Source organism: Bos indicus x Bos taurus, chromosome 3 (assembly GCF_003369695.1).
Source record: "Bos indicus x Bos taurus breed Angus x Brahman F1 hybrid chromosome 3, Bos_hybrid_MaternalHap_v2.0, whole genome shotgun sequence".
NCBI lineage: Eukaryota > Metazoa > Chordata > Mammalia > Artiodactyla > Bovidae > Bos > Bos indicus x Bos taurus.
Genome location: NC_040078.1, coordinates 94,651,147 through 94,677,043, shown reverse-complemented (window position 1 = coordinate 94,677,043; position 25,897 = coordinate 94,651,147). Strand labels below are relative to the sequence as shown.

The following is a 25,897-nucleotide window of genomic DNA, read 5'->3' as shown; positions in this document are numbered from 1 at the left end:
TCTGAAGACAGTTCATATAAAACAGATGTAGTTTCAGTATGGTGCGGTTCCTGGCCCAATGGAAGGAATGCATGTCTTCCCCTGTTACTTGCTGGATGCCATGTTAAGACTGATTATACTGTATGGGTTCAGGTTTGGGCTGGGGCAGCAACATGCTTGCTGATCAGAACAGACTGACCCTTTGTTTTTAAGCCCTGGGATTGGCCTCACGGTTCAGGAAGTTCCTCCCCATGTGGTCCTGAACAGTGGCTTGCACTGGGGGAGACAGGGTGTAAAGGGCAGGTGGGTAATTTCTGACCACATTCAAGGATGTTCTTTGAAAGGTAAAGGATTTCCCCCATGCAGCCAGTTGTTTCTCTGGGTTAAGGGAGTTGGGGGTGGGAGGCATGTATGTTTATGGTGTGTGTGTGTTTATAAATAAAATGAGGCTATATAGTGCACTAACTGAAACAGTTTCTCTTCAGTTTCAGCTTTTTATGCTGAGTGTTTTAATAAGAAGATACAATTCAATGCTCATATCTGGACCAAATCAAAATTCCTTGGGATGTCAATTGGGGTGCACAACATAGGGCAGGGTAAGTCTGTGGGCTTTGGGTGGACTACAAGTGTTAATGGGAGAACTCTATGTCATTCTTATATGTGCCGGTCATCTGTCTAGTAAGAGGAAATGACCCCAGAAAGTCAGGCTGGATGTCATTGTGTGCAGGGAAGCAAGTGTGTTGGGGGTGAGAGCCAGGTTGAGATGCAAGAGTGATTATCCCTAAACTGAATGGAGATTCCATCAGCTGCTTATGTGAGATTCCATCCCTTCTCTCCACAGGTTGTGTCTCCTGTCTAGAGCATGACGAACATTACATTCTCACATTCCCCAATGGTTACGGCAGGCAAGTAGAGCTGGTCCATTCCTCTGCTGTGCAGGCAGTAGGCCCTGCTATTCTTTAAGTTGTGCCCCTCCTTTCTTTCCTCTGAACTGTCAGCCTTACTGACACTTTTGATTTTGCAGGTCTATCCTCACAGTGCCCTGGGTGGAACTAGGCGGAGAATGCAATATTAACTGTTCCAAAACTGGCTATAGTGCAAATATCGTCTTCCACACTAAACCTTTCTATGGGGGCAAGAAGCACAGAATTACTGCTGAGATTTTGTAGGTATTTTGTTTTTCTGCTTTGATGCTCCTTCTGCATCTCTAAAAGTTTTCCTTTTGTCTTGAACTATAACTTCCATCAAGAATTGACCATTTTAATGGTCCTGTCTTTGTAAACTTATTTTATATTGCTGTGTTTCATGTCTCTTCCTAAAATCCCATCTCAGAAGGAGACCTAAGAACAATCTGAGGTCACTGGTGGGATTTCCTTCCTAGGAACCTGACTTGCAAATAGGAAACTTAAGGAGTCTTCCTGGATCTTGTAGAAATAGGAAACTTAAGGAGTCTTCCTGGATCTTGTAGCCAGCCCAGATTATGTATGCCTAACTCATTATTGCTGGATTGGACCATGAGCTTGTCCATACAGTAGACCCTATGATGCCCACTGTAGTGTCTCAAAGCCCTTATTGTCCTTGTTTTTTTTGTGTGCCTTTGCTGGGGAAAAACAGTAACCATTGTATCTTTGTTTGGTTCTGTTTGACGCTCCAGGATTAGATGAAGACGTCTGCTGTCCAAGTCAGTCAGTTGGGTTCAGAGCCTGCCTAGACAAGGAGACCCTGAAGGGATTTCTCTGTCCTCAGAGGCCTCACTGGGAGCAGTGTTGCAGATGGCAGACACAGGATTGGCTAACCAGTTTTTTGTGGAGATAATTTAATTTTGATGATAGAATCAAAATCCAGAAAATTCTTGGAAGGAAGGAAGGAGGAAGGGACCATGAACAAAAGATGAAGTTTACTAAGGAACACTGTAAAATCCAAAATATTACTGCAGTCAGAAAATAGGGGCAGAGCTTAGGGAGCAGCACAAGTCACCACTATAATGTGACTGCCCCCCTCAGACAGGCAGGCGGGGGGAAAAAAGGATGTCCAGAACAAAGACATGGGTGGGCCTGCTTCTCAGAGTTTCTTAAAGCAACCAGCACCAATAGGAACTGCTAGCGGATTTTTTGGCCAGTCACAGTAATTTATAATAAACTGCCTTCTGAAAGAGTGCATGGTGGGCTTCTCAGATAACATCTTAATATTATGGCCCAGCCTGAAGATGAAAGTCTGGTCTCCATCATTGTATCCTTAAGCAAAGCCTTCCCTGACCCTCATCGTAGCAGTGTTGCCCTTGATCTCCCGTGGTTGCCTGGACATAAGAGCAGTTTCACCCAGAATTTCAGTGGTAGTGTCTCCCCACTAGACTGTGAAGAGCTCGAGTTTGTCGTCTGCTGTGGTCCCAGCACCTAACATATCTCATACCCAGTTTCTGGGATCTTGAATCCATTAGCAGCATCTTTAGGGCATTAATTCTTATAGTTGGCTCTGAGAAAACCAGTTTTATTAATCTGCATTCACAAATAAAACCAGTTTTATTAATCTACCTTTACAGTTGCTCTTCTGTGTTTTGCTCTGGGTAGGTAGGCCACAACTGACAAGATTCTTTGGTAGAGAAATAGCAATTTGAGACTGACACATACGTGTTTTAATGTTTGTTTTTTGTTTTTAATGTAGTTCTCCAAACGACAAGAAGTCTTTCTGCTCAATTGAAGGGGAGTGGAATGGTGTAATGTATGCAAAATACTCAACAGGGGTAAGAACATCTGTTTTGCCACTTGTTTCAGGCTTCATTGAATCGTAGCTTGTCCCTTACTCTGGCTTTCTTCATCTGGAAATTTTAACCACCAAGATGAGCTCTAATGCCATCTCTTCAAGCCAGGCCTTTTCCTTCTTCCACCTTTCCCCAGCAGTACAGGTAGTAAAATGATTTTTACTTTCCTGTCCCCTTAAAATACTCAAGAATAATATATGGCAAAAAGTGCTCAGAGTACTTAACATTAGGATTCGTTGTTTAGCTAGTCCAAGAGATTACATCCCAACCATATTACATCCCAACACATAGCCACATTGAAAATATCTATTTTTACCAAGAGCCTTTGCTGCTGCTGCTGCTAAGTCGCTTCAGTCGTGTCCGACTCTGTGCGACCCCATAGACGGCAGCCCACCAGGCTCCCCCATCCCTGGGATTCTCCAGGCAAGAACACTGGAGTGGGTTGCCACTTCCTTCTCCAATGCATGAAAGTGAAAAGTCAAAGTGAAGTCGCTGAGTCGTCTCCGACTCTTAGCGACCCCATGGACTGCAGCCTACCAGGCTTCTCCGTCCATGGATTTTCCAGGCAAGAGTATTGGAGTGGGGTGCCATTGCCTTCTCTGACCAAGAGCCTTTACCAAGACTTAAATAATTTAGGCTTTAGATTGCATATGGAATTCATTGTCTACATCACTAACACATTGTGGGATTTCATTATGAAATCTGTTAATGGGAAGAGTTGACTTTTTCTCTTAGAACAGTGTGAACAATAAAACATCTACCCACCTTTTCTGTTTTCTAGGAAAATGTAGTTTTTATAGATACCAAGAAGTTGCCTATAATTAAGAAGAAAGTAAGGAAGTTGGAAGATCAGAATGAGTACGAATCCCGCTGGTAAGGAGACAACATAACTATAGAGTTGTTGCAGCAATGCTCTTGCTATTGGCCAGGCATAGGTGCAGGGCCAGGTGGCAGTCTGTATAGCAGGGTGTAACAGAGCACAGGTGGAGTCCGAATGCCTGGGTTCATACGGTGCTCCACCTCCTGCACTGTAACCCTGACTGTAAGCTAACCTGTCTTTGCATTCTTTCCTGAAATGGGAACCACCTCAGCTTTGCTATGAGAACTAAATGAGATTATACATGGAGCCTGTGTATGATGCTTGACAAGTGGATGTTGGCTTCTCATCATCTTTGTAGACTCTCTGTATATATGGATATAGATAGATCTCAGAACATCTTTAGGTCTTAACTTAAAAACTTGAAAGAATAAACAGTCTTATTTGCCTGGACTGCCTGTTCATAGTTGTAAGTGGAAATCTATAAACCTTTATGCTCTGCTGCTCACACGAGGGGATCTTAGGATGCCTACTTTTTAATCCCTACGCGTCCTCACTTACAAAGCATTGTTTGGACCAGACTTGTCTAGCTATCATCTTCCAGGCCTTGAGAAGAAGCCAGATCTCCTCCCCCACCCCCAACCTTAAGCCTCTGCAATGCTTCTCTTGACCTTTATTCTCTATAGTCAGACTGCTTCTCCCAGATTCATTAATTCCAGGGGAGTCTTTATGAAATGGAATGTCTCAGCTCCTCTCGTCTCCCATTTAGTTTATTTAATATAAACCGCTGTTCCTTGAGCTTAATATAAGGGACACTGACGCCCTAGAGAGATGAACTGACAGCCCCAAGGTTATATCACTAGAGGTACAGCTAAAAGTAGCCTGTCTCAGTTGATCTTTCTCCTCTGTTGTCCCAGCCATATATACAGCTTTCTGCATATGCTTTATTTCCTCCTCTGACAACTAGCGGTGCAATCTTTTGAGTTTGTTTCTGTTTTTCACTCCTGTGCCAGCCTAAGGAGATTTAGTCTGTGAACTACATTTAAAAATTACTTGTATGTAATTTAGTCTGTGAACTACATTAAAAATTACTTGTACTGTAATTATGTTCTAGATGGCTCTAGCCTTTCATTTTTAAATTGCTAACTCCTCTCTCCACCAAGTACTCAGCACCTTCACTTCTTTTCTTTAGCCTTTGGAAGGATGTCACTTTCAACTTAAAAATCAGAGACATTGATGCAGCAACTGAAGCCAAGCATAGACTTGAAGAAAGACAAAGAGCAGAAGCCCGAGAAAGGAAGGAAAAGGAAATTCAATGGGAGACAAGGGTAAGTTTGTTTTGGGGAGCCTGCCTAGATCTGCTAGCTGCTGTTCCCTGAGCTGTCATTCATTCATTTCAAGTGAATACTGAAGTACCAAATAAGCATGGTGATAAATGAGATGAACGTTCATTTCACTGTTGAGGGGGGAGCACATCAAATAATTAAAAGTATGATACAGAAGTACAAAACAAGTGTGTAACTGAATTTCCCCCCTTTCTCTAACAGTTGTTTCATGAAGATGGAGAATGCTGGGTTTATGATGAACCATTACTGAAGCGTCTCGGTGCTGCCAAGCATTAGGTTGGGAAACACAAAGTTTGCTCCTGGTTCCAGGGCAGGATGCATAATTAAGCAACAATCTTCCTTTGGGAGAACCTATTCACTCCCTTCTTATTGCAGTGGTTCCTATCTCAGGGATACTGGACTTTCTGATGCAGATGAACAATTAAAGCGAGCAAAGCTCCCCTTTTTCCTGTCTGTGGCAGTTACAACGTTGATTTTGGTCTTGAGAAAAACTTCAGGTTTTGAAAACAAGATGTCTGCTCCTTTTCCAAATCCCACGGTATAAATCCCAGTCTTAAACTGCATTCTAGTACTGCTGTTGAGATATACATGTTTCCTAGTTCATATAATCTTGGGTTCTATATATACATATATACATATATATAATATAGCTGATGCCAGATTTTTCATAAATACTGCATTTACTGTAAATATCAGTTCCTCTGAGTTGTTTTAGAAAATTTAGTGTAATGTATTAAAATCACGTGTTAGGAAATTTCATGGTCTCACCTACAATAACTTTTACTTTGGAATTGAACTATTATTAAATTGTATCTAACTCTGGACTGTGGTTTAATTACACTCAATGCTTCTTAAGGCTTCATAAAGTAATTTTTCCAACCTTTTTTTTTAATGTGCTGATTATTTTTATGATTAGACTTGGACCTAGTTACTTAGCAACTTTGAATACAAAGGCTGGCTTTTTATAGGGACTCTTCAAATAATGAAGGGGGTCCATCCATCCTGTCCCTTCCTTATACTCCTCTGTTCTGTCTATAGCCCCCACCATGCTATTCTTGTTTTAACTGAACTCTCAAATAGTACACATAGGGCTACCAACCTTTTATGCAAAAATATTTTATTGCCTTAGAGAATTTGTGAAGAATGCTTATTTTTAGATCCCCACCCCACATTGAAACAAAATATAATAAAAGGAATGTCACAGCAGCAAATGGCTCATTCTGAAGGGCAATACAGAATTATCTTTATTTTTAAATACATTAAAAACAACAACACAGGTATTAGCACCTGGCATTTAGGTACTAAGAAGACACTAGTTACATAGGGCCTCTCAAGGCAGTCATACAGAACTGGATTCTCAATCTGAGAAGACCAGGACAGGCCAGGGCATCTCAAGACTGCTCCGGCAAGCTTTTTGGTTACATTTGGCCCACCCTGCTCGTTTCTCTCTGCAGCTGCTATAGTAACGCTCGGTCTGTTAATCACAACGGAAGGGGAAGGGTAGTAAATCAAATTCTATGATGCCAGTGCAAAAATTCAATGGAAGCCCTAAGGCAGGAGTAGTGTAACTTCATAAAATTCAAACACTTCAATGCACAGTGCTTCAGGCCAAGGAGACTGCAGTTTATTTGACTATTTTATGGTAGGGGAGAAGGTTAAGTCTTGATGTGAAACCCCTGATATCAACAATGGGGACGGTACAGTCTACCAGCAGAGGAGAAGCTGGCAGGTAAGTCAGCTGCATCACGTCACAAGAAGAGTTTGAATCCTCACCGGAAGGGGTACCATCCTCTTCCAGCTCGTACTTCCCAAATCCAACAACCTGAAAAAGGCCAAAGACTTGAGGTGAGAGAGAATGCTGACCATGTTTGGGCAAAGACCTAGTAGGATCTAGGACACCAACCCAAACTCAGTAAATGGGTGAGACGACAAGCCTGCAAAGGACAGAGCTACAGCTTAGGTAACGATACTCACATGAACACTGAGCATTTTACTTCCTGGTCCTCTGTGGGCCTTGAACCAGTTGACTAGGTCTGATTTTGAGAATGACTTCAGTGCTTCAATCTTAATGGGAGAAGGGAAGATATGAAAGAAGGCTATAAAAAACTAGCAATATATTTATGCAAAGATAGATAGTACTTAAAACACAACACCCTAGCCAGACCTCCTTGGTCCTGCTTATTATAAGCACACTGTTTTATTTTAACATGTTTCAGCTGGCTCCCAACCTTCCAGATAAGGATACAAATGAGCCTGATACACCTTCATGTTTCTTCGCACTGACTGACTGGCCGATAATAAGCAGGAGAGGGTAGCAGATGCTGTAACTACAGCTAAGTACCGTACATGGAGTCAAACCCATTACACCTTAGTGTCACCTCTCAGATACATGGTAAGTATTTACCCTCTGGCTTCTAACAGGAAAACTGCAGAACCTCAAGAGTTGGGCTGAATGAAGCCTCTTTGTTAAATACCTGCTCTGCTTCAATATCCTTTGGTAGGGTTATAGTATCAGAGCACTGGACTGGAGGACCCAGAGCTCCTTTAAATGGGATTTATTACTTGAGGCTAGAAGTTGTCACAAAGACCTACACATAGAATCCTTAAATCTGGAGAAGGAACTTCAAGTTCGCAATTTTCTTTAAGGAGCAGAACCTGTTTTTCTCCCAAACCTTGTAGTGAATCTGAATATATAATACAAAAACGAAAAGGAAAAACATTATATATATATATATAAAACTGAATCACTTTGCAACAGAAATTAACACTGTAAATCAACCGTATTTCAATTTTTTAAAAAGTAGATCTGACTGAAATTGGGGGAGCAAGAGTAAGAAGAGTAAGAATACCCAGCATCCTGCTCACTTGGCCACCTGAGACACTACAGTAGCCAGTCTGGAAACAAGATGTAATTTAATAACATCAAGAAATAGGCAAGTAAATAATAACCAACCCAAGATGAGTGCCCCCGGTCTCTCCTCCACACAATATCAATTTGCTTAGAACCGTGTCTCCTGTTAAATCAAGAGTCCCTGTCAGAGCTGTCTTACTCTGAAAACCATGTTACTACCTCATGGGCAAGGCGGTCAAAGAGATACTGCCGAGTCACCACTTCATTCCAGTTCCTGTCCACTTCCTCCCCAAGGTGGGTGTCCTCGCACTCCTTCAGCTTGATCAGAGCTGTGACCTGTTACCGTCAAAGAAACACTCAGGCATGGCATCACCCAAGCATCCTCAGCACACTGAACCCTGTCTGGTCTGATTTGTGATGGACCTGCCAGCATGACGACGAGGGATGGAGCTAGGAAGACGTGGTCAGATTAAGGTGGGCTACAGAGCTCAAGAACCCAGCACACAGTACTGTTAAGACTAGTGTCGAGGGCTTATGCTATGCTGAGTCACTTCAGTCGTGTCTGACTCTGTGCGACCCCATAGACGGCAGCCCAACAGGCTCCCCTGTCCCTGGGATTCTCCAGGCAAGAACATTGGAGTGGGCTGCCATTTCCTTCCCCAGTGCATGAAAGTGAAGTCACTCAGTTGTGTCCGACTCCCAGCGACCCCATGGACTGCAGGCTCCTCCGTCCATGGGATTTCCAAGCAAGAGTACTGGAGTGGGGTGCCAATACCTTCTCCGATCGAGGGCCTTGGGTGACCCAACAAAAGACCAAGCCAGCACAATCACCTGGGTGTTGAATGCATCCTCAGTGAGGTTCTCAATCTTCTCCTCAAAGCTTGAAAGGAACTCTTCTATCTTCTTATCAACAACTTCAGAGCTAAAATAAAACATCTTCCATTAAGTCATCACTGACCAGGTCTCAAGCAGAAGGCAAAGGAGAGAACTGGGTCTAAGGCATATTTCCAGGAAAGGCTGAAGTGATCTCCCCTAAGCTGCAGGAGGTAAGTGAACAGTGAAGAACCCCCACCCCTACTCCACTTCTAGCCCAATTCCCTGGTATCCTCGTAGGAAGCAGTAGACAGCCATGCTGACCATTTCAAAGCTGAGGACCAACACGGCCTAGTACCTTGCTTGCAGCCCGAATGCTAGGTCAGGCATCTGCCTTTCTTGTCTTCAGATATGCCTGAAGAGAGGAAGCAGTAGCAAGCCCTGCACAGTCACCATAGGACTTGAGTCAAACCTACAAACCCACTGGTAAGTCCTGGACCAGGCCATGTATGAGCCACCTGCTGCAGCTGTGACTAAATGGGAAGCAAATGGTCAGGGCAAGGATGCAGCCCCTATTCTCTATGCCAAGAAAAACGATAGCTGGGCCCATCATCTCACTTGTTTACTCACTTGTATTTGGTTGCCTGAGTCCCCACGGTGACAGAGAAGCCTAGAATCCCAGATGTGTTCCTACAGGTAGGGTAGACATGGTACCTATGGCCAGAGTGAAAAGTTCTATAAGCTCGGGTACTCACCTGCACCCTGTCCTTGGAGGTACTAGAGAGCAGTGGGAACGGTTTCTGCCCATCCTTACTAGACCCTACAGGTCCTGGAAGAGGATCCATAGATGTTTACTCTTGGGTTAGGGTATCCACCCCTCTTCTGAACTGAGGACCACAAGGCCAGCCTCTTCTCTTGCTAATCTTGAAACTTGACCAAACTGACAGACTGATCATAGTCCAAGATGCAAATTGCAAAAGTTTTGACAGTATGACTCTACCGAGTGTGACTTGGTAGGTATGACTCTTAAGGCCTGGAAGGGCCAAAGAGTGCTGAGACTGTTCAGTCAGTCCAGCTGATCGACTTAAGCCTGCCAAGTAAGCCCCAGATCTTACTTGAGGTCAGTGCTCTTGCCAGCAGACTTACCCAAGGGTCTGCTTGGTTCGAAGGAAGTCAAAACAAGGCTCTTCCATATGCATCTGTAATTCAACATACTACCCATCAGCTCAACTCCTCCCAGCAGAGAAACCTCCATTTCTTCCCCCCAAAGTGTTAACATGTGACCCCCGAGTCCAGCCTCCCTTACTGCCTTCTTAAATAGCCCAGGCCCATTATCCTGGCTAATACTAGGTGAGAAATGCTCAACAACCAGCTCACTTACAAACCACAGATCTCTGACCACTCCCAGGTCCCCAGCCCCCAGGTAGATAGGCCAGTCCTCACAGTTGGCCAGGGGCTCCCGAGTATAGGGACTCTCCTTTATGCAACTTACCACAAGCAGCTCCATAAGAGTGTATTCTTTCAGACTCCTGGCACCTGACTGAGAGGAGAAGCTGATCAGACCAACTGAAAATCCAATGGCTTACAGGGCTTTTTAAAAATATAGCTCTTCTTGACAACCATTTATTCAGGATACTACCCTACTCTTCTCCCCCGCCCCCGCCGCCCCACCCCATACCCTCTACTGTTATACTTCCTGCCTTCCCACAAAACAGGAGGTGTGTGCAGACTGGAATCATGCATGATGATCTGTATTCCCAGCCCTAGCTCAGCACTGCAGGTGGACATGGAATTGAGTTCAGTAATCCCTGACCTGCCAGCTCCTGCCCAAAACACACCAAGGACACAACCTAAAGTCAAGGACTTGCAGAGGAAGATAGGCTCTACAGACAAGGCAAAGATTCAGCGCCAGAAACTCAAGAAAAGGACAAGGTGACAAGTGAGGCCGTGGAGCCCTGCCCAAAGTCCAGGCCAGGGATCTTTACGAGGTCAGACAGAGAAGTGATTTCCTCATGTAGAAAACCCAGGACCAAAGCAGCAGATAAAGAGCCCCAGTGTTTGGGAAGTCTGAGATCAGTCTAAACAGACACAGGTCCCCACTGTCCTAAAAGTGAGTGGGACCAAACACAGGCTAGTCTATGGACCAATTGAGATCAGTGCAAAGCTCTTTCTTATTTTAAGCACCATCCCATATCTCCAGAATGCTGTGGAAAACACATAGGATTTGAAGACAGAAAGTATAAATTTGAACTCCAGCTGGTATGACCTCAGGTAAGTGAAGGACCTCAGATTTATCATACATAAAAAAGAGGTGATAAATCCTCTCTCTCAGGTGCTTTGAAAATACTCATTATGACTCTGGAAGCCATTCTATTTATTGTATGTTGGTTGACTATGTTTGCTTTTGTCGTATTTTAAAACTGTCCTTTTAACAAATGTCTTCTTGCTCCCTGGAGTTCTGACTGGTGAATATGTAGGGACTTCCAGCCATACTTCAGTTCTGTCCCTCTGGACTAGTGGCTGGGTGATTAATAAAGCACTGTGATTGAAAAAGGATCCACTTCACTGACAGGAGCAGTTTTTAAATGTAATTGCTTCAAGAGGACATATGACCCCAAGCATAAAACCACAGAGTAACCGCAAACAGGCCTTGAAGAGCATAGGATCACTTCCCCCAGACACTGTGGTCCTTCCACCAGTCTTTAGTGTCTAAAAGACACAGCCATGAGGACAGCTGTGTGCAAAGGGGCCACTGACCTGGTAATATACAGTGACTTCAGAGTTGGCGTCACCCCTGTTCAGAGCTCTCACTTTGCACAGGTGGTGGCCACTGGGTAGCTCCACCACCTGGAACTGCACAGGCATCTCCTGCTCCAGAGGCATGAAGTTCAACTTGCTGCAAAACAATCAGTATGGGTCATCGAGGCTGTGCCTTTATCCTCCTATTCCTGCCCCCAAAATTGAAAGTCAGGCCTTCTACACTGCCTTCTGAATTGCTTTGTTTATATAACTAACCTCAAATAAACCTACAAGAAGCATCTCCATTACAGATTTAGTAACAACTGAATTTTGGTCTCAAGGTCCTCTTGCTATTAAGAACACATAACTCCTAAAGAGAAAATTCAACTAATACTCACTCAACAACATATTTCAGGAAATCTGTAGATTCCTAGGAGGTGAAAGAGAAGAAAATAGCTATATCAGACTCTACTGTCTTTAATTTCACCCCAAACCAACTAATACCAATGTTCTAAGTGCATGGGAAGCCCTGGAATGCATCAGAAAGCAGATACAGTCTGTCACCCAAAATGCTGATCATTCATTCACTGGGTTTATCACTCATTAACTGGGATTATCATTCACTGATTCAATATTGATTATGTTTGTTGAATACTAAGTGGCTCTCAACTGAAGTGGCTCCTTTTCTGTTCTCCCTTGGTGCTGTTTACTGTCCACTGTGAAACTTTCTCCACTGGGGGATCAAACTTAGTTGTCCGGTTTACCCCATTAGGCTGTGTTTTAGAAACCTGGATCTATTAATACAGAGCCTGGCATAGAGTGAGCAACAGAATACACTTGATACGAAGTGAATGATGTATATATATATACATCCCTCAGCCCTCCCCAGCTCCCACTTTAATCTCTAAATTAAACTGTTTCTAGTTTCCACAATTGTCAACAAATGTAACCAGTACCATGTATTTACCAAACCCACTTAACTCAAAATGCGGTCCAATACCAGTAGTCTCTTTCATAAGAAAGTCTTGTCCAGCACTGAAAGGGCCAAGTTCCCTTCTAAACAGACTGTGACGATGCTGGCCTGCCAAAATTACAGAGCTTCCCCTTTAGGGAAGAACTAATAGAATTCCAGAGCGCAGAACAGCATTCATACCTGGTCTGTACCAACAGAACCCTGACACTCACTGTGCTTGTGACATTTCCTTGTACCAGGCCCTCAACAAAGAGCTGGGCTTTGAATTCTCTGACGAAGCTCAGCAGAGACTCAAGGGAAAGGCCATCCATCAAAGCGCGATACTTATCAATCATAGACCAACGGGAATACTCCAGGATTAAAAGCCGAACATCTCTACAGAGAGCAGGAAAAAAAAAGTCTTATTTTAAGAAATGAATCGTAAGGGTATAGGATTGGGTTAAGTTTCTATAGATGATGTGTTTCTTTAAAGTGACAATTTCTATCACTACTTAAGATAGGGAAACAATGTCATAAGCAGCAAAAAGCATTTAAAACTGCATATATAGACTATTACATAGATTATTAGCTCATTGGTAAAACTTATGTTTCAATTGCAAAATAAAACATTTCACACAAGCTGCCAAATGAGTCACAAACCAATATTACTATTTTGATTTCAAATCTCACTAGCATTTATTCATTACTGGAAGTGACCATCATGTATATCTACAATGACAATACAGCATAACTGGCTCTAGGCAAGAATCAGACTAACCCCCTCCCACACAGTAAGCTATTTATTTATTTTTCTTAGTAAGCTGTTTAAATATGGCCAAGTTACCTAACATTTGTGGCTCAATTTCATTTGTAAAACAAGGGAAATAAAAACGCCATACTATTATCAGTTTTGGTGAGAATTAAATAAATACACTTAAAGTTCTTAGATCTAACACATACCAAATCTTCAATAAACAAGTACTATTACTCTACCACATTTTAACAAAGTAGTATTCAGGAGTTATAGGATATATGGGGCTATTTTTAATTATATCAATAGTTCCAGACAACTCTCCTTTCCCATTTATATTTGGTTATTAGTTTTTATAACTTTTTGTGATCAGATTATCAGTTATTACATGTCTGATTCTTAACTACTCCCTCCCCTGCTTTCGAATTTTGGCCATTTATGGTCTCATTATAACTATGTCTAATGCAGGGTATTTACAGATGCCCAGCAAACAGGTCAAGTAGGGGCTCGCAAGCCATGTGCATAAAGGGCTATATCTGCTCAGAGGGGACTTTTTCCCCCCTCCCACAAAGGCTCTACCTGCTGACAGAGCCTTTTTACCCTCAAGAGTGTACTTTTTTCTGATTCACACAAAGGTACCCTATAAGCTACCGCTGGCCCTAGATTAAAGAACAGGCTCTGGTGAAAGGCCCAAGATGACTGCCTATTAGCAGAGGGCATACAGACTGTCCAGAAGCGTTTCTGCTCTCTTCTGCAACCTGACTGAATTCTGGATAGCTGCAGTTGTCAGATAAATGACCTGTTAGGCAATTTAACTCAGCTACTTATCATAACATCCAATACACTAAGCAATTTTGAGCTACAACAAAGTCAGCACTTTTTGAACTATTTTTTACTTAGAAACTAGGAAAAAACACTCTTTTAACCTTTAGCCTCTAATTAAGTATAGTAGACTGTCTGCAGTCCTCCTCACCGATAACTACTTACACTGAGTTTAGGAACTCTCTAACTCTATGGGCTAGTTTCCTAAAACACAGCACAATTCTATCACATCTGAATTAGCACTGAAACAACAGCCTCACTCCCCACACTTAATTCCAAGGAAGGCATATAGTTTTAGGCCTTCAAAATATAAGCTGATCCCATGTATACCCACTTGGCCAGAGTTTCAGGCTTGATGAGGATGTTAAAGTAGGTCTTCTTCAATTGCTCAGTTATCATTGTAAACACAGCTGGTGTGGAACTGAACTCCGCTAAGTAGTCAATAATAAGCTGAAACAGTAGCTAAGAAGAAAAGAAAGAAACACCGTAAGTGGAGAAACATGTAAATCCACTGATTTTTAGGGGGAAAATGTTTCCCATTGGTTTCTACCAGGGGTTCAATATGATAAAATAGGCATTGTGTGGGACATAAGTACTAATGACTCAAAGAATCTTTTTTTTTTCCCCTTAACCCATGGCTACACCACCTAGCTATTTTTTTTTCCAGTAATTCATTTATTTATTTTTGGCTGTGCTGGATCTTCACTGCTATGTAGGCTTTTCTATAGTTGCAGTGAGTGGGGACTGCTCTCTAGTTATTGTGATCAGCTTCTCACTGCGGTGGTCTCTCTTGTTGTGGAGCAGAGTCTAGGCTGCACGGGCTTCAGTAGTTGCAGCATGTGGGCTCTGCAGGTGCGTCTCCCGGGCTCTAAGCACTGGCTCAACAGTTGTAGCACACGAGCTCCGGGACATGTGGGATCTTCCCAGATCAAGGATTGAACTGGTGTTTCCTGCATTGGCAGGTAGATTCTTTACCACTGAACCACCAGGGAAGCCCCTCCCTCAAAGAATTTTTAGGAGCTAAAGTTCTCAATAATTATAAAATCTGAAGGAATAAAAATTTTCTTTTTCATAATTTTCAGAGGTATTTTAAAACATTTTTTCCTTCCCATTAAACTTAAAAATAATTTTATTGAGCATCTCCACTGCCCCAAAATTTGATTTTAACTGGGAGGAGATAATTTAGGAAATAATGACTTTGTATCAACCTGTGCTATCCAGAAACATGTGGAGTCTTCTCCCTTAAAGTCTTTTATATGCTTCAAAAAGATTTATAGCTTTCTTTAGATAGGTTCTATACTTTTCTTCTTTATTCTTACATATTTGATTATTTTTCTCAATATTATAGTGACATATTTTTTCCCAATCCATTTCTAAGTGGTTATTACACTACAGGAAAATGAGCCATTGATATACTGGTCTTATGATGAGTCATATCACAAATTATTTTTTAAATTCTAATAGTATTTTGCAAAGAAAAATGCTTTTTCTCTTCCAGGTGTTTTTATTTTTTCACTTTAATACAGTAGCCAGAAATTCTAAAAATAATGTCGACTAATAGAAGTGATCGTGGGTATCCTCGGCTTGTTCCTAATTTTAATGTTCAGGATTTCATCAGTTAGTATAACATCTGTTATTGTACATTTAATTAAGATTTTTATTGTGGTTGAGTAACCTCCCTTTATTCCTACTTATTAGGAATGACAGCTCAAATTTATCAAATAATTTTGGGGGCATTAATCACTATATTCATATAGTATTTCTCAACTGACTTTGATATAATGATTTATGTTCATTATCACTATATTCACACAGTGTTTCTTAACTGACTTGTGTTATAATGATTTATAACAGCTTCATAAAACTGAACAACCAACTCTTTGCTTTGCTGGCACTGGTCATGGTCAATTATTCTTCTTGTTATATTTGAACTTAACTTTCAAGTTTTTAGAATGCTTGACTCTGTATTTCATAGGTGTAAATGATCTCTAGTTTTACATATGTATTTATAGTATTTATATAAAGTTTTAATGTTACAGTAGGGAAGCTTCATAAAATGAAGAACCTCAAATACTATGGTTTGTATTTCTAAAAAGCTCTCCAGGTAATTCCAAAACATACCTACCAAATGACAACTACTGTATTTGGCTTTAATATGTCTGGATTTTAAGCTACATTATATTTACTCTTTTGAAGGTTACTAAAATATTCCATGTGTCTCCTCCTAAGAATAATTTTTGTTCCCAGGGGAGACTGACAAGTAAGAGGGTATAAAGAAGAAAACTACTCTTCTCTAGGGTTTTTGCTAAGATATGGAGGCTATCACCTCTTAGCACAGGTCTAATTACTTCCAGGTCCTCTCCTCCAGAATTTTTCTTAGATAAACCCAATTCCCCAAATGTTAATATATGTTCTACCCAAAAAACCAACATATAAAATTTATTGCTGGGTACATTATTTTACCTGGTTCTTGGTATTTCTTCCTTTACTTATGAAGTACTGACAGATGACATTGAAACATATTCTTTACCAAAAGATAAATCACTAACAAGATATAAACTCTGTTTCTTAAGAGTCATAAACTTAGAAGGGAACAAGACACACACACTTGAAACAATGGAAAAGACTGTGAGAAGACAAAGAAAGAACACAGACATCTAAGTTCTACTCTTCGTCAGGGTATCAGGGAACATGTCAGGTGTTTTAAATCTGTCCTTGCACTATGGCATGAAATTACACTCAAAAAAGAAAACAAAGAAAGAGCTAGTCACTCAGTCGTGTCCAACTCTTTGTGACCCCATGGACTGTAGCCCACCAGGCTCCTCTGTCCATGGAATTCTCCAGGCCAGAATACTGGAGTGGGTAGTGTTTTCCTTCTCCAGGGGATCTCCCCAACCCAGGAATAGAATCTAGGTCTCCCACATTGCAGGCAGACTCTCTACTGTCTGAGCCACAAGGGCAGCCCAATTACACTCAAACAAGTCCTAAATACCAGTGTTGGCTGCAGAGAAACTGACAGTAAAGAGAAGTATAATCAAGTCTGAAGCACAGGCTGTGCTATATCTATTACTAATGTATACAACACTAATAAATGTAATTAATTGAAGAATATATGTTGCTCTTATATGTGGCCAAAGTCAGAATACCTGCCATCAGCCAAAAAAACCATAATGATCTCCAGGCCAGAATATTGGAGTGGGTAGCTGTTCCCTTCTCTAAGGAATCTGTCCCACCCAGGAATCGAACCAGGGTTTCCTGCATTGCAGGCTGAGCTACCAGGGAAGCCCAATAAATACAATTAATTAAGAATATATGTTGCTCTTATATGTGGCCAAAGTTGGAATACCTGCCTCAGTCAAAAAAACCTAATGATCTATATTAATACATATTTCTTTTCATATACAGCACCTTATGCACAAACCTCTATGCTTGGTGCTATAGGCACAACAAACAAATAGGAAATTTTAAAGTTGTCTGCAAAGAAATCAGAGCACTGTACTTACAGGTAGTTTATGGTTGAATCCTTTCACTCGAATAATTAAACCATGTTCTCCAGCGACCAGCTTATACTCCAGCTGTGCCACATCTGCTTCATAAGCTGGTTCCGCAAGGTTATGGGTAAGGATATTGACAAAGATATCAAAGAGGACCACACTAAGAGTATAAAAATGCAAACAGCATCATTAACTGACAATAAATAGACAAATTTCCTTCAACTTAGAGTAAGAAACTTCACTTTTATAAAGATGTTAATTCACTACTCCAGAATGTAAACTCTATATACTAACTGAGCTCAAAGGTAAATACAGCTTACTAGGGCTCGGGTTCACCAGGGCATTACAGAACTCCCACCTTCAGCAGTGCTCCCCTAATCTTTTTCATGTCATGCACAAATAGAATATGATAATATTTATGTTGCACAATGGGATAAGTGTAAAATACATGAAAAGCAACTGGCCCAAATGCTCTGGCTATCCCTGTGGCCTAGGTTTTCTGGCCAACAAATTAAAAATCTGAGGGAAGAGAGTAGGGTCATGTTTTTTTGTGTTTTTTTTTTGGCCATGTGGCATGTGGAATCTTAGTTTCCCAACTAGGAATCGAACCAGAGACTGATGCATTGGAAATGCATAGTCTTAACCACTGGATGGCCAGGGAAGTCCTGTAATGCACTTTTTAGACTGGATATTAATAATGTTAGTGCTATTTGTCAGTTTAAGGCTGGATTTTACAGGTTAAGGGGCAAAAGAAAGGAAGAAATGTAGTAACATTTCCTGAGCACCTCCTATGATTCAGGTACATTTTAGGCTCTCTGACCTCCCACAATACAGCTATCTATATAAACGTGTAAATAATTTGCTAAGAATGAAGTAAAATCAGACTCCTTGGCAGTCTCAAAATACAGGTCAACAGATTCACACTAGTCCTCATTATATACTGGAGGCTAACCCAAGCTTATCTTTAAGGAACTTTCTCAATCCAGTACAAATAAGTGCTGGAGACGGAGCAGCCACAATTCCATCTTAGTGATTCACACAGATAATTTGTTTTGGGCACATAGAAAACACATACATGAGGAGCACAGTTCAAGTACTGACAAAGAGAATGATACAATGATTCAGAAATAAAAGTCTTTCAATAATTAAAATATATATATCTTCCAGAAAAGAGGACAATTTCTTACTTTGCTGCAGACTTCTGTATCAAAGGTGAGATCAGATGGAAACGTATATATGCTGAAAGAAAAAGACCCTAAATAAGAAACTAATGGCCAGAGGCCTCAAATATTTAGTACATCTGTTATTTTCCCCCAATATGATGATGTTTTAAAAATTCTGAAATAAACCACTAATCCTTAAATCCTCATTACATTTTTATCCTTAAGCGTCCTTAATAAGTATATTTACCATTCCAAATAGTGTCCAGAAGGCATACTTTAATCTATAGGAAAATCACATATATAGACAGATATGCAGAGAGGCCTATGAATACTCTTACTATCAATAGCCTTGGTCAGGAAAAATGCATATAGAGGTATACATGTCAAGAACATTAAGGGAAAAATACCAATGCTCACAGAAAGTTGTATCAGTACTGTTCCAAGGAAGCGGAATAAATGTTAAGAACATTTTTAGAAACTCATAATCTATCCAAGAAAAACTGAGTAAACACCTTCCCAGTGAACTCAAGAATCCCTTAGAACTATAGTACAGTTGTGTCAAGGCTACGGATATGGGCTAGATGGCAAACAAGAGCACCTACCCTTTGATTCCAAGTTGCTTCAGTAAGTTCCTATGCTATGCACAAGAACACAAAATTTAAAAAGCAACACAGTTTGGGCTACCATGTTGAAGATAAGAGCTTCAGAGTCTGGTTAACTGTATATACAACACTTCCTTTAGGCTGAGAAACAAAGAGTACAGGGAGACAGATGGAGGATATTTCACATTTGTAATGCTGGACTTGGCTATCTATCACGTCTAAGAATAATTCCTTTCAGCATACTCTTACTCTTGATTCTCTTTTTAACAATAATGTTCAAAAAACACCACCTGCTGCCTGAGACAGCCAAACACCTGGCTCTGCTTTCATTTAACTGAGAAAAAAAAATCAAAAAATAATTTCATTTTATGCTTGAATCCTTATTTATTCCCTGGAATCTGTAGTGTACATAAGAATTTCTGTGACAGCACAGGAGCATAGTATGGATCCGACAGGTAAGCCTGGAAAAGGTCTTCAAGTAGAAGGAAAAGAGGAAAGGAAGAGATGTGACAGACAAGAGGTAAAAGGTTGTGAGAAACTGGAGAAAGTTTGGTTATACTTATTTCACTAGTTTTAAGGAGGTAAACATTTTACCTTTGGGGATTTTGAATTTGTTGTCTTTCTTATACCACAGGCAACCTTGTGGAGTATTCACAATTTTAACAGGGTATTCTGTCTCTGGACAATCAAAAGCCTTCAACATGAAATCCGTGGCTAACAAAAGCAAAAGGTAATAAATCACTCAGTTATCACAACAGAATTTCCATCAATCTGTTCTTGGTTTCAGAACTCTAGGTAACTCTTTTTTGAGGCAAAAACATGTCAAATTCAAATGTTAGAGTACAATAAATTAGTAGAACAATACTAAAAAGAAAGTCCTCTTGGCCTTGCTGCTGCTGCTCCTAAGTCGCTTCAGTAGTGTCCAACCCTGTGCGACCCCATAGACGGCAGCCCACCAGGCTCCCCCATCTCTGGGATTCTCAGGGCAAGAACACTGGAGTGGGTTGCCATTTCCTTCTCCAATGCATGAAAGTGAAAAGTGAAAGTGAAGTCACTCAGTCGTGTCCGACTCTTAGCAACCCCATGGACTGCAGTTTACCAGGCTCCTCCGTCCATGGGATTTTCCAGGCAAGAGTACTGGAGTAGGGTGCCACGGCCTTCTCCGCTCTTGACCTTAAACTACATGAACTCTGAAAATCTGTAATTTCCCAAGAGCTGACTAATCTTAACTGTGAGAGGGACCTTTGGTCAAAATAATTGTATAGACCAATTTATGAATGCATTCTTGAATGAGAATGTCATTTACCAATTTACATATTCAAAATTTACATATTTTTGAAAGTTAACAAATAAAACCATTTTAAAGTGAACAATTCAGGGGAATTAAGTATATTCACAATGGTGTGCAACTACCACTTCTTTCTAGCTGCAAAACATTTTTATCAACCCAAAAGGAAACCCCTAAGCACTAAGGAGCACTAAGCAGTTGCTCCCCATTACCCATTCCCCCCTGCCACTGGCGACCATCAACCTGAGTTCTGTGTCTCTATGGATTTACCTATTCTGGGTATTTCAGGTGAAAAGAATCATACATGTAAACCCCTTTTGTCTGTCTTCTTTCATTTACCATGTTTTCAAGATTCATCCATACTGAAGCATATATATCAGTACGTCATTTCTTTTTATGACAGAATAATCCATCATTGTATGTATATGCCATAGTTTGTTTATCCATTTATTCATTATGAACACTAGTTGTTTCCACCTTTTGCCTTTCGTGAATAATGCTGCTATCAACATGCATGCACATGCATTTGTTTGAATATCTGTTTTCTTTTGGGTATATACCTAGGAATAGAATTGCTGGAAAAATGAAATTCTGAGTAAATTATATTTGTCCTAGACCAGTGACTTCCTCACAGTTAAAATTATTTTCTGTTGTAAGCTAGTAGACAGGTTAACACACACATATACCTACCGGGAACAAAACTTCTGAAAATAATACCCTTTCTTTATTTAATGAAACATTTTGCTATTTTCCACTCGGATTTTTTTTAATGCTTTCACAGTTCATTACACTGGGAGGCAACCTGTAGTTTGAAAACCTCTAGAATAATCAGACAAGATAATGGCAACACCTAGAGGGACTGACGTGAAAGCATCAGCTATCATTGACCAGAAAAAGTCCCAGGATCTATGCTTACGTCCGGTTTCCTGCAATCACCAACTGAACAGTCCAGGACAAGTCATTTGGCTTTTTTGAGCTTCAGTTTTATCATTTGGAAAAGTAAGAAAACTATAATGCTCATCCCAGAGATCAGGTGTTATTTAATATAAGTACATGGATGGATTATGTATAATGATTGATATTTCACTGACCTATGTACTTGTTTTCAGCTGGAAGATGAAGATCTGGATTCAATTCAAAATCACTCTTCCACAGTTCAGCCCAAGAGTTTTCAATATCTGTAGAGATAAAAGACAAACTGATCCAATAAAGAATGCAGTGTTCAGAATTCTCATAGTAACAAACCAGTCAACAACTGGTCTTCACTAACCAATTCTTTTTTCTCAGGAAAACTGTAAGTGACATAACCTGAGTTTCCAAACTCTTGCTACTCAATGGGTGGTTTCATCAGCCTTGTTATCACCTAGAAAGTTTGTTAGAAACACAGAATCACAAGCTCAACTCTAGAGCTACTGAATCACAATCCATATTTTAATAAGACCTCCAGGTGATATGCACACTGAAGTCTGGGGGGCACTTTTCTAAAATACAGCCAAAAATATCCCCAGGCTCCCAAAGACAACAGGATTTTCTCACTAGCTAATACAGATATAAGCACTGCAGAAAACAATTTCCAGGAAAGTAATATAAATCATTTTCATTTCAAAGTAAACATCTTAAAAAAAAATATATCATTTTCCCCACAGGAACTACCAGACAAACTATTAAGGAATAAAACTTCCCAGGTGAATCATATACCTAAATGTAGGACAATTTTAAAATATTTTACCTTCCATACTATATTGAGTCCCAAACCATTTCTCCTTGAGGTCACATTTTCCCTCATTAGCACCAGACAGTAGAACAAGATTTGCCTTTTGAGGAACTAGCTGATTAAGGGCTTCAGCAATGACCTAATTGGGGACAGGGGGAAAGTGGAGGGGGGAGACACATATACAACAATTATAACTTCACTCTAATACATCTCCGTTAAAAAGGCAAAGCCACAATATGTTAGACACCCTCAAGATCCTAGCACCTTAATGCTCATGAAACTGTCTATAGTCCATGACCACCCTAATTGACAAAACTTCATTAGTCTATCAGCAGCTTCAAATATCTTTCTTCAGAATGCTCCAATAGTTCTCATCTCAAATTCTACATAAGAGGACTAGCAGTGAAAAGAGCTATCATTTACTAAGCTTTTACTATGTGCCAGGTAGTATTTCATTTAATCCTAACAATAACCTTAAGGTATACCCATTTTCCCTGGTTCGGGAAGGTCCCCTGGAGAAGGGAATGGATACTCATTCCAGTATTCTTGCCTGGAGAATTCCATGGACAGAGAAGCCAAGTGGGCTACAGTCTACGGGGTCACAAAGAGTCAGACACGATTGAGCAATTAATAGTTTCACTTTACTTTTCATACCTATTTTATAAAAAGCACTCAGCCTCAGAGGTTAAAGTTTAAGTAATTTGCACAGATTAAAGATTCTATAATCTGCACAGAACAACACACCTAGAAGTGACAAGTGGAGTTCTAACCAAGTTTGTACATAATTTCAAAAACTATGCTCTTAACTATTATGTATTATACTACTTCAAACACAAGAATCAGTAAAATGATTCAATGTAGAGCCTCCTGTAATAATCCTTCAGCTATGACAAGAACTAAGCATAAGATTTTTATGGGTTAGATTTGAAACCCTAACTACTACTTAAAAACATTTCTTTGAGAAAAAAACAACAAACAGTGGTTCAGAAAAAAATACTTGGACCCCTGGGCACAATCATCCTAGGGAAATGACAAGACTATGTGGTTACTGCTTCCTCCTTTCCCTTTCCCTATCTTCTTTAAAATTAGTAGTTTTACAATACCTACCATCATCACAGTCTCTCACCTCAGCACTATTAACATTTTGGGCCAGATAATTTCTAGTTGTAGAGTGCCATCTCCTGCATTGTAAAATGTTCAGCAATAACTCTGGCTTCTACCCACTAGATGCCAAGATCACTCTCCAGCTGTGACAACTGAAATGTACCCTTTGTTGCTGTTATTCAGTCACTAAGTCGTGTCCAACTCCTTGCAACCCCATGGACTGCAGCACACCAGGCTTCTTTGTCCTCCACTATCTTCTGGACTTTGCTCCAACTCATTCCATTGAGGCTGTGATGCTACCTGACCATCTCATCTTCTGCCAACCCTTTCTCCTCTTGCCTTCAATCTTTCCCAGCATCAGGGTCTTTTCCAATGAGTCAGTTCTTCATATCAGGTGGCCAAAGTACTAGAGCTTCAGCTTCAGCATGAGTACTTCCAATGAATATTCAGGGTTGATTTCCTTTAGGATTGACTGGTTTGATCTCCTTGATGTCCAAGTGGCTTTCAAGAGTCTTTTCCAGCACCACAATTCAAAAACATAAATTCTTCAGCAATCAGCCTTCTTGATGGTCCAACTCTCACATCCACACGTGACTACTGGAAAAAACATAGCTTTGACTATACAGACCTTTGTTGACAAAGTGATGTCTGCTTTTTAATATATTGTCTAGGTTTGTCATAGTTTTCCTTCCAAGAAGCAAGCATCTTTTAATTTTATGGCTGCAATCACCATCTGCAGTGATTTTGGAGCCCAAGAAAATAAAATCTGTCACTGTTTCCACTTTTATCCCTTCTGTTTGCCATGAAATGATGGGACTGGATGCCATGATCTTAATTTTTTTGAATGTTGAGTTTTAAGCCAGGTTTTTCACTCCTCTTTCACCCTAATCAAGAGGATCTTTGATTCCTCTTTGTTTTCTGCCATTAGAGTGGTATTATCTGCATATCTGAAGTTACCAATATTTCTTCTGGCAATCCTGATTTCAGCTTGTGATTTCCCCCAGCCCAGCATTTCACATGATGTAGAAATTAAATAAGCAAGGACAGTATACAGCCTAGTCATACTCATGTCCCAATTTTAAACCAGTCAGTTTTTTTTATGTCTGGTTCTAACTGTTGCTTCTTGACCCGCATACAGGTTTCTCAGGAGACAGGTAAGGTGGTCTGATATTCCCATCTCTTTAAGAATTTTCTACTGTTTGTTGTGATCCACACAAAGGCTTTATTAACACAGTCTTCATGAAGCAGAAGGAGATGTTTTTCTATACTTCCCTTGCTTTCTCCATGATCTAATGAACGTTGGCAATTTGATTTCCGATTCCTCTGCCTTTTCTAAACCTAGTATGTACATCGGTAAGTTCTCAGTTAATGTACAGCTGAAGCCTAGCTTGAAAGATTTTGAGCATTACTTTGCTAGCATGTGAAATGAGCAACTGTACGGTAGTTTGAATATTCTTTGACACTGCCCTTCTTTGGGACTGGAATGAAAACTGACCTTTTCCAGTCCTGTGGCCACTGCTGAGTTTTCCAAATTTGCTGGTATACTGTGTGTAGCACTTTCACAGCATCATCTTTTAGGATTTGAAATAGCTCAGCTGGAATTTCATCACCTCCACTAGCTTTTTCGTAGTGATGCTTCGTAAGGCCCACTTGACTTCACTCTCCAAGGATGTCTGACTCTAGATGAGTGACCACACCATCTTGGTTATCCAGGTCATTAAGACACATTTTGTAAAGTTCTTCTGTATATTCTTGCCACCTCTTCTTAATCTCTTCTGCTTCTTTCAGGTCCTTAATATTTCTGTCCTTTATCCTGCCTCTTCTTACATGAAATGTTGCACTGGTATCTCCAATTTTCTTGAAGTGATCTCTAGTCTTATTCATCCTATAGTTTTCTTCTATTCCTTTGCACTGTTCATTTAAGAAGGTTTATTCTCTCCTTGTTGTTCTCCAGAACTCTGCATTCATTTTGGGTGCATTTTTCCCTTTTTCCCTTGTCTTTCACTTCTCTTTCCTCAGCTCTTTGTAAAGCCTTTTCAGACAACCACTTTACCTTTCTGAATTTTTTTTCTTTTTCTTTGGCATGGTTTTGGTCACTGCCTCCTATACCATGTTATGAACCTCCATCCATATTCCTTCAGTCACTCTGTCTACCAGATCTAGTCCCTTGAATCTATTAGTTACCTCCACCATATAATCATAAGGGATTTGATTTATGTCAAACCTGAATGGCCTGGCAGTTTTCCCTACTTTCTTCAATTAAAGCTGAATTTTGCAATAAGAAGCTCATGATTTGAGCCACAGTCAGCTCCAGGTCTTGTTTTTACTAACTACAGCTTCTCCATCTTTAGCTGCAAAGAACATAAATCAATATGATTTTGGTACTGACCAATCTGGTGATATCCACATGCAGAATAGTCTTTGGGTTGTTGCAAAGGGTGTTTGCAATGACCAGTGTGCTTTCTTGACAAAACTTTGTTAGCCTTTGCCTTACTTCATTTTGTACTTCAAGGACAAACTTTTCTGTTATTCTGGGTATCTCTTGACTCCCTACTTTTGCATTCCAATCTCCTATGATGAAAAGGACATCTCTGGTGCTAATTTTAGAAGTGTTGTAGGTTTTCACAGAACTGGTCAACTTCAGCTTCTTCGGCATCAGTGGTTGGAGCACAGACTGGGATTACTGTGATGCTGAATGGTTTTC

General features: G+C 40.5%; 2 protein-coding genes across 10 annotated transcripts in view; one reads left to right on the top strand and one right to left on the bottom strand.

Annotated features, from left to right (window-relative positions):
• OSBPL9 (oxysterol binding protein like 9) overlaps nt 1-5,784 on the top strand; it is a 164,047-nt gene extending 158,263 nt beyond the window's left edge. For all 8 annotated transcript variants that reach the window (XM_027537274.1, XM_027537273.1, XM_027537276.1 and 5 more), the window contains 7 exons: nt 465-575; nt 821-884; nt 1,004-1,144; nt 2,641-2,719; nt 3,519-3,610; nt 4,747-4,882; nt 5,102-5,784. In XM_027537274.1, the coding sequence (XP_027393075.1) occupies nt 465-575; nt 821-884; nt 1,004-1,144; nt 2,641-2,719; nt 3,519-3,610; nt 4,747-4,882; nt 5,102-5,176 (698 nt within the window). In that variant the 3' untranslated portion in view covers nt 5,177-5,784. The remainder of the gene's footprint in view (nt 1-464; nt 576-820; nt 885-1,003; nt 1,145-2,640; nt 2,720-3,518; nt 3,611-4,746; nt 4,883-5,101) is intronic.
• Nucleotides 5,785-6,115: 331 nt separating this feature from the next.
• Nucleotides 6,116-25,897, bottom strand: part of NRDC (nardilysin convertase) — a 102,794-nt gene continuing 83,012 nt past the window's right edge. For both annotated transcript variants that reach the window (XM_027537272.1, XM_027537270.1), the window contains 16 exons: nt 22,105-22,228; nt 21,467-21,553; nt 19,682-19,801; nt 18,510-18,561; nt 17,332-17,482; nt 14,163-14,290; nt 12,489-12,651; nt 11,702-11,733; nt 11,322-11,460; nt 10,057-10,104; nt 9,711-9,763; nt 9,195-9,278; nt 8,583-8,673; nt 7,971-8,087; nt 6,875-6,964; nt 6,116-6,722 (listed from right to left, as the gene is read on the bottom strand). In XM_027537272.1, coding sequence (XP_027393073.1) covers nt 6,525-6,722; nt 6,875-6,964; nt 7,971-8,087; nt 8,583-8,673; nt 9,195-9,278; nt 9,711-9,763; nt 10,057-10,104; nt 11,322-11,460; nt 11,702-11,733; nt 12,489-12,651; nt 14,163-14,290; nt 17,332-17,482; nt 18,510-18,561; nt 19,682-19,801; nt 21,467-21,553; nt 22,105-22,228 — 1,677 coding nt within the window. In that variant the 3' untranslated portion in view covers nt 6,116-6,524. The remainder of the gene's footprint in view (nt 6,723-6,874; nt 6,965-7,970; nt 8,088-8,582; nt 8,674-9,194; nt 9,279-9,710; nt 9,764-10,056; nt 10,105-11,321; nt 11,461-11,701; nt 11,734-12,488; nt 12,652-14,162; nt 14,291-17,331; nt 17,483-18,509; nt 18,562-19,681; nt 19,802-21,466; nt 21,554-22,104; nt 22,229-25,897) is intronic.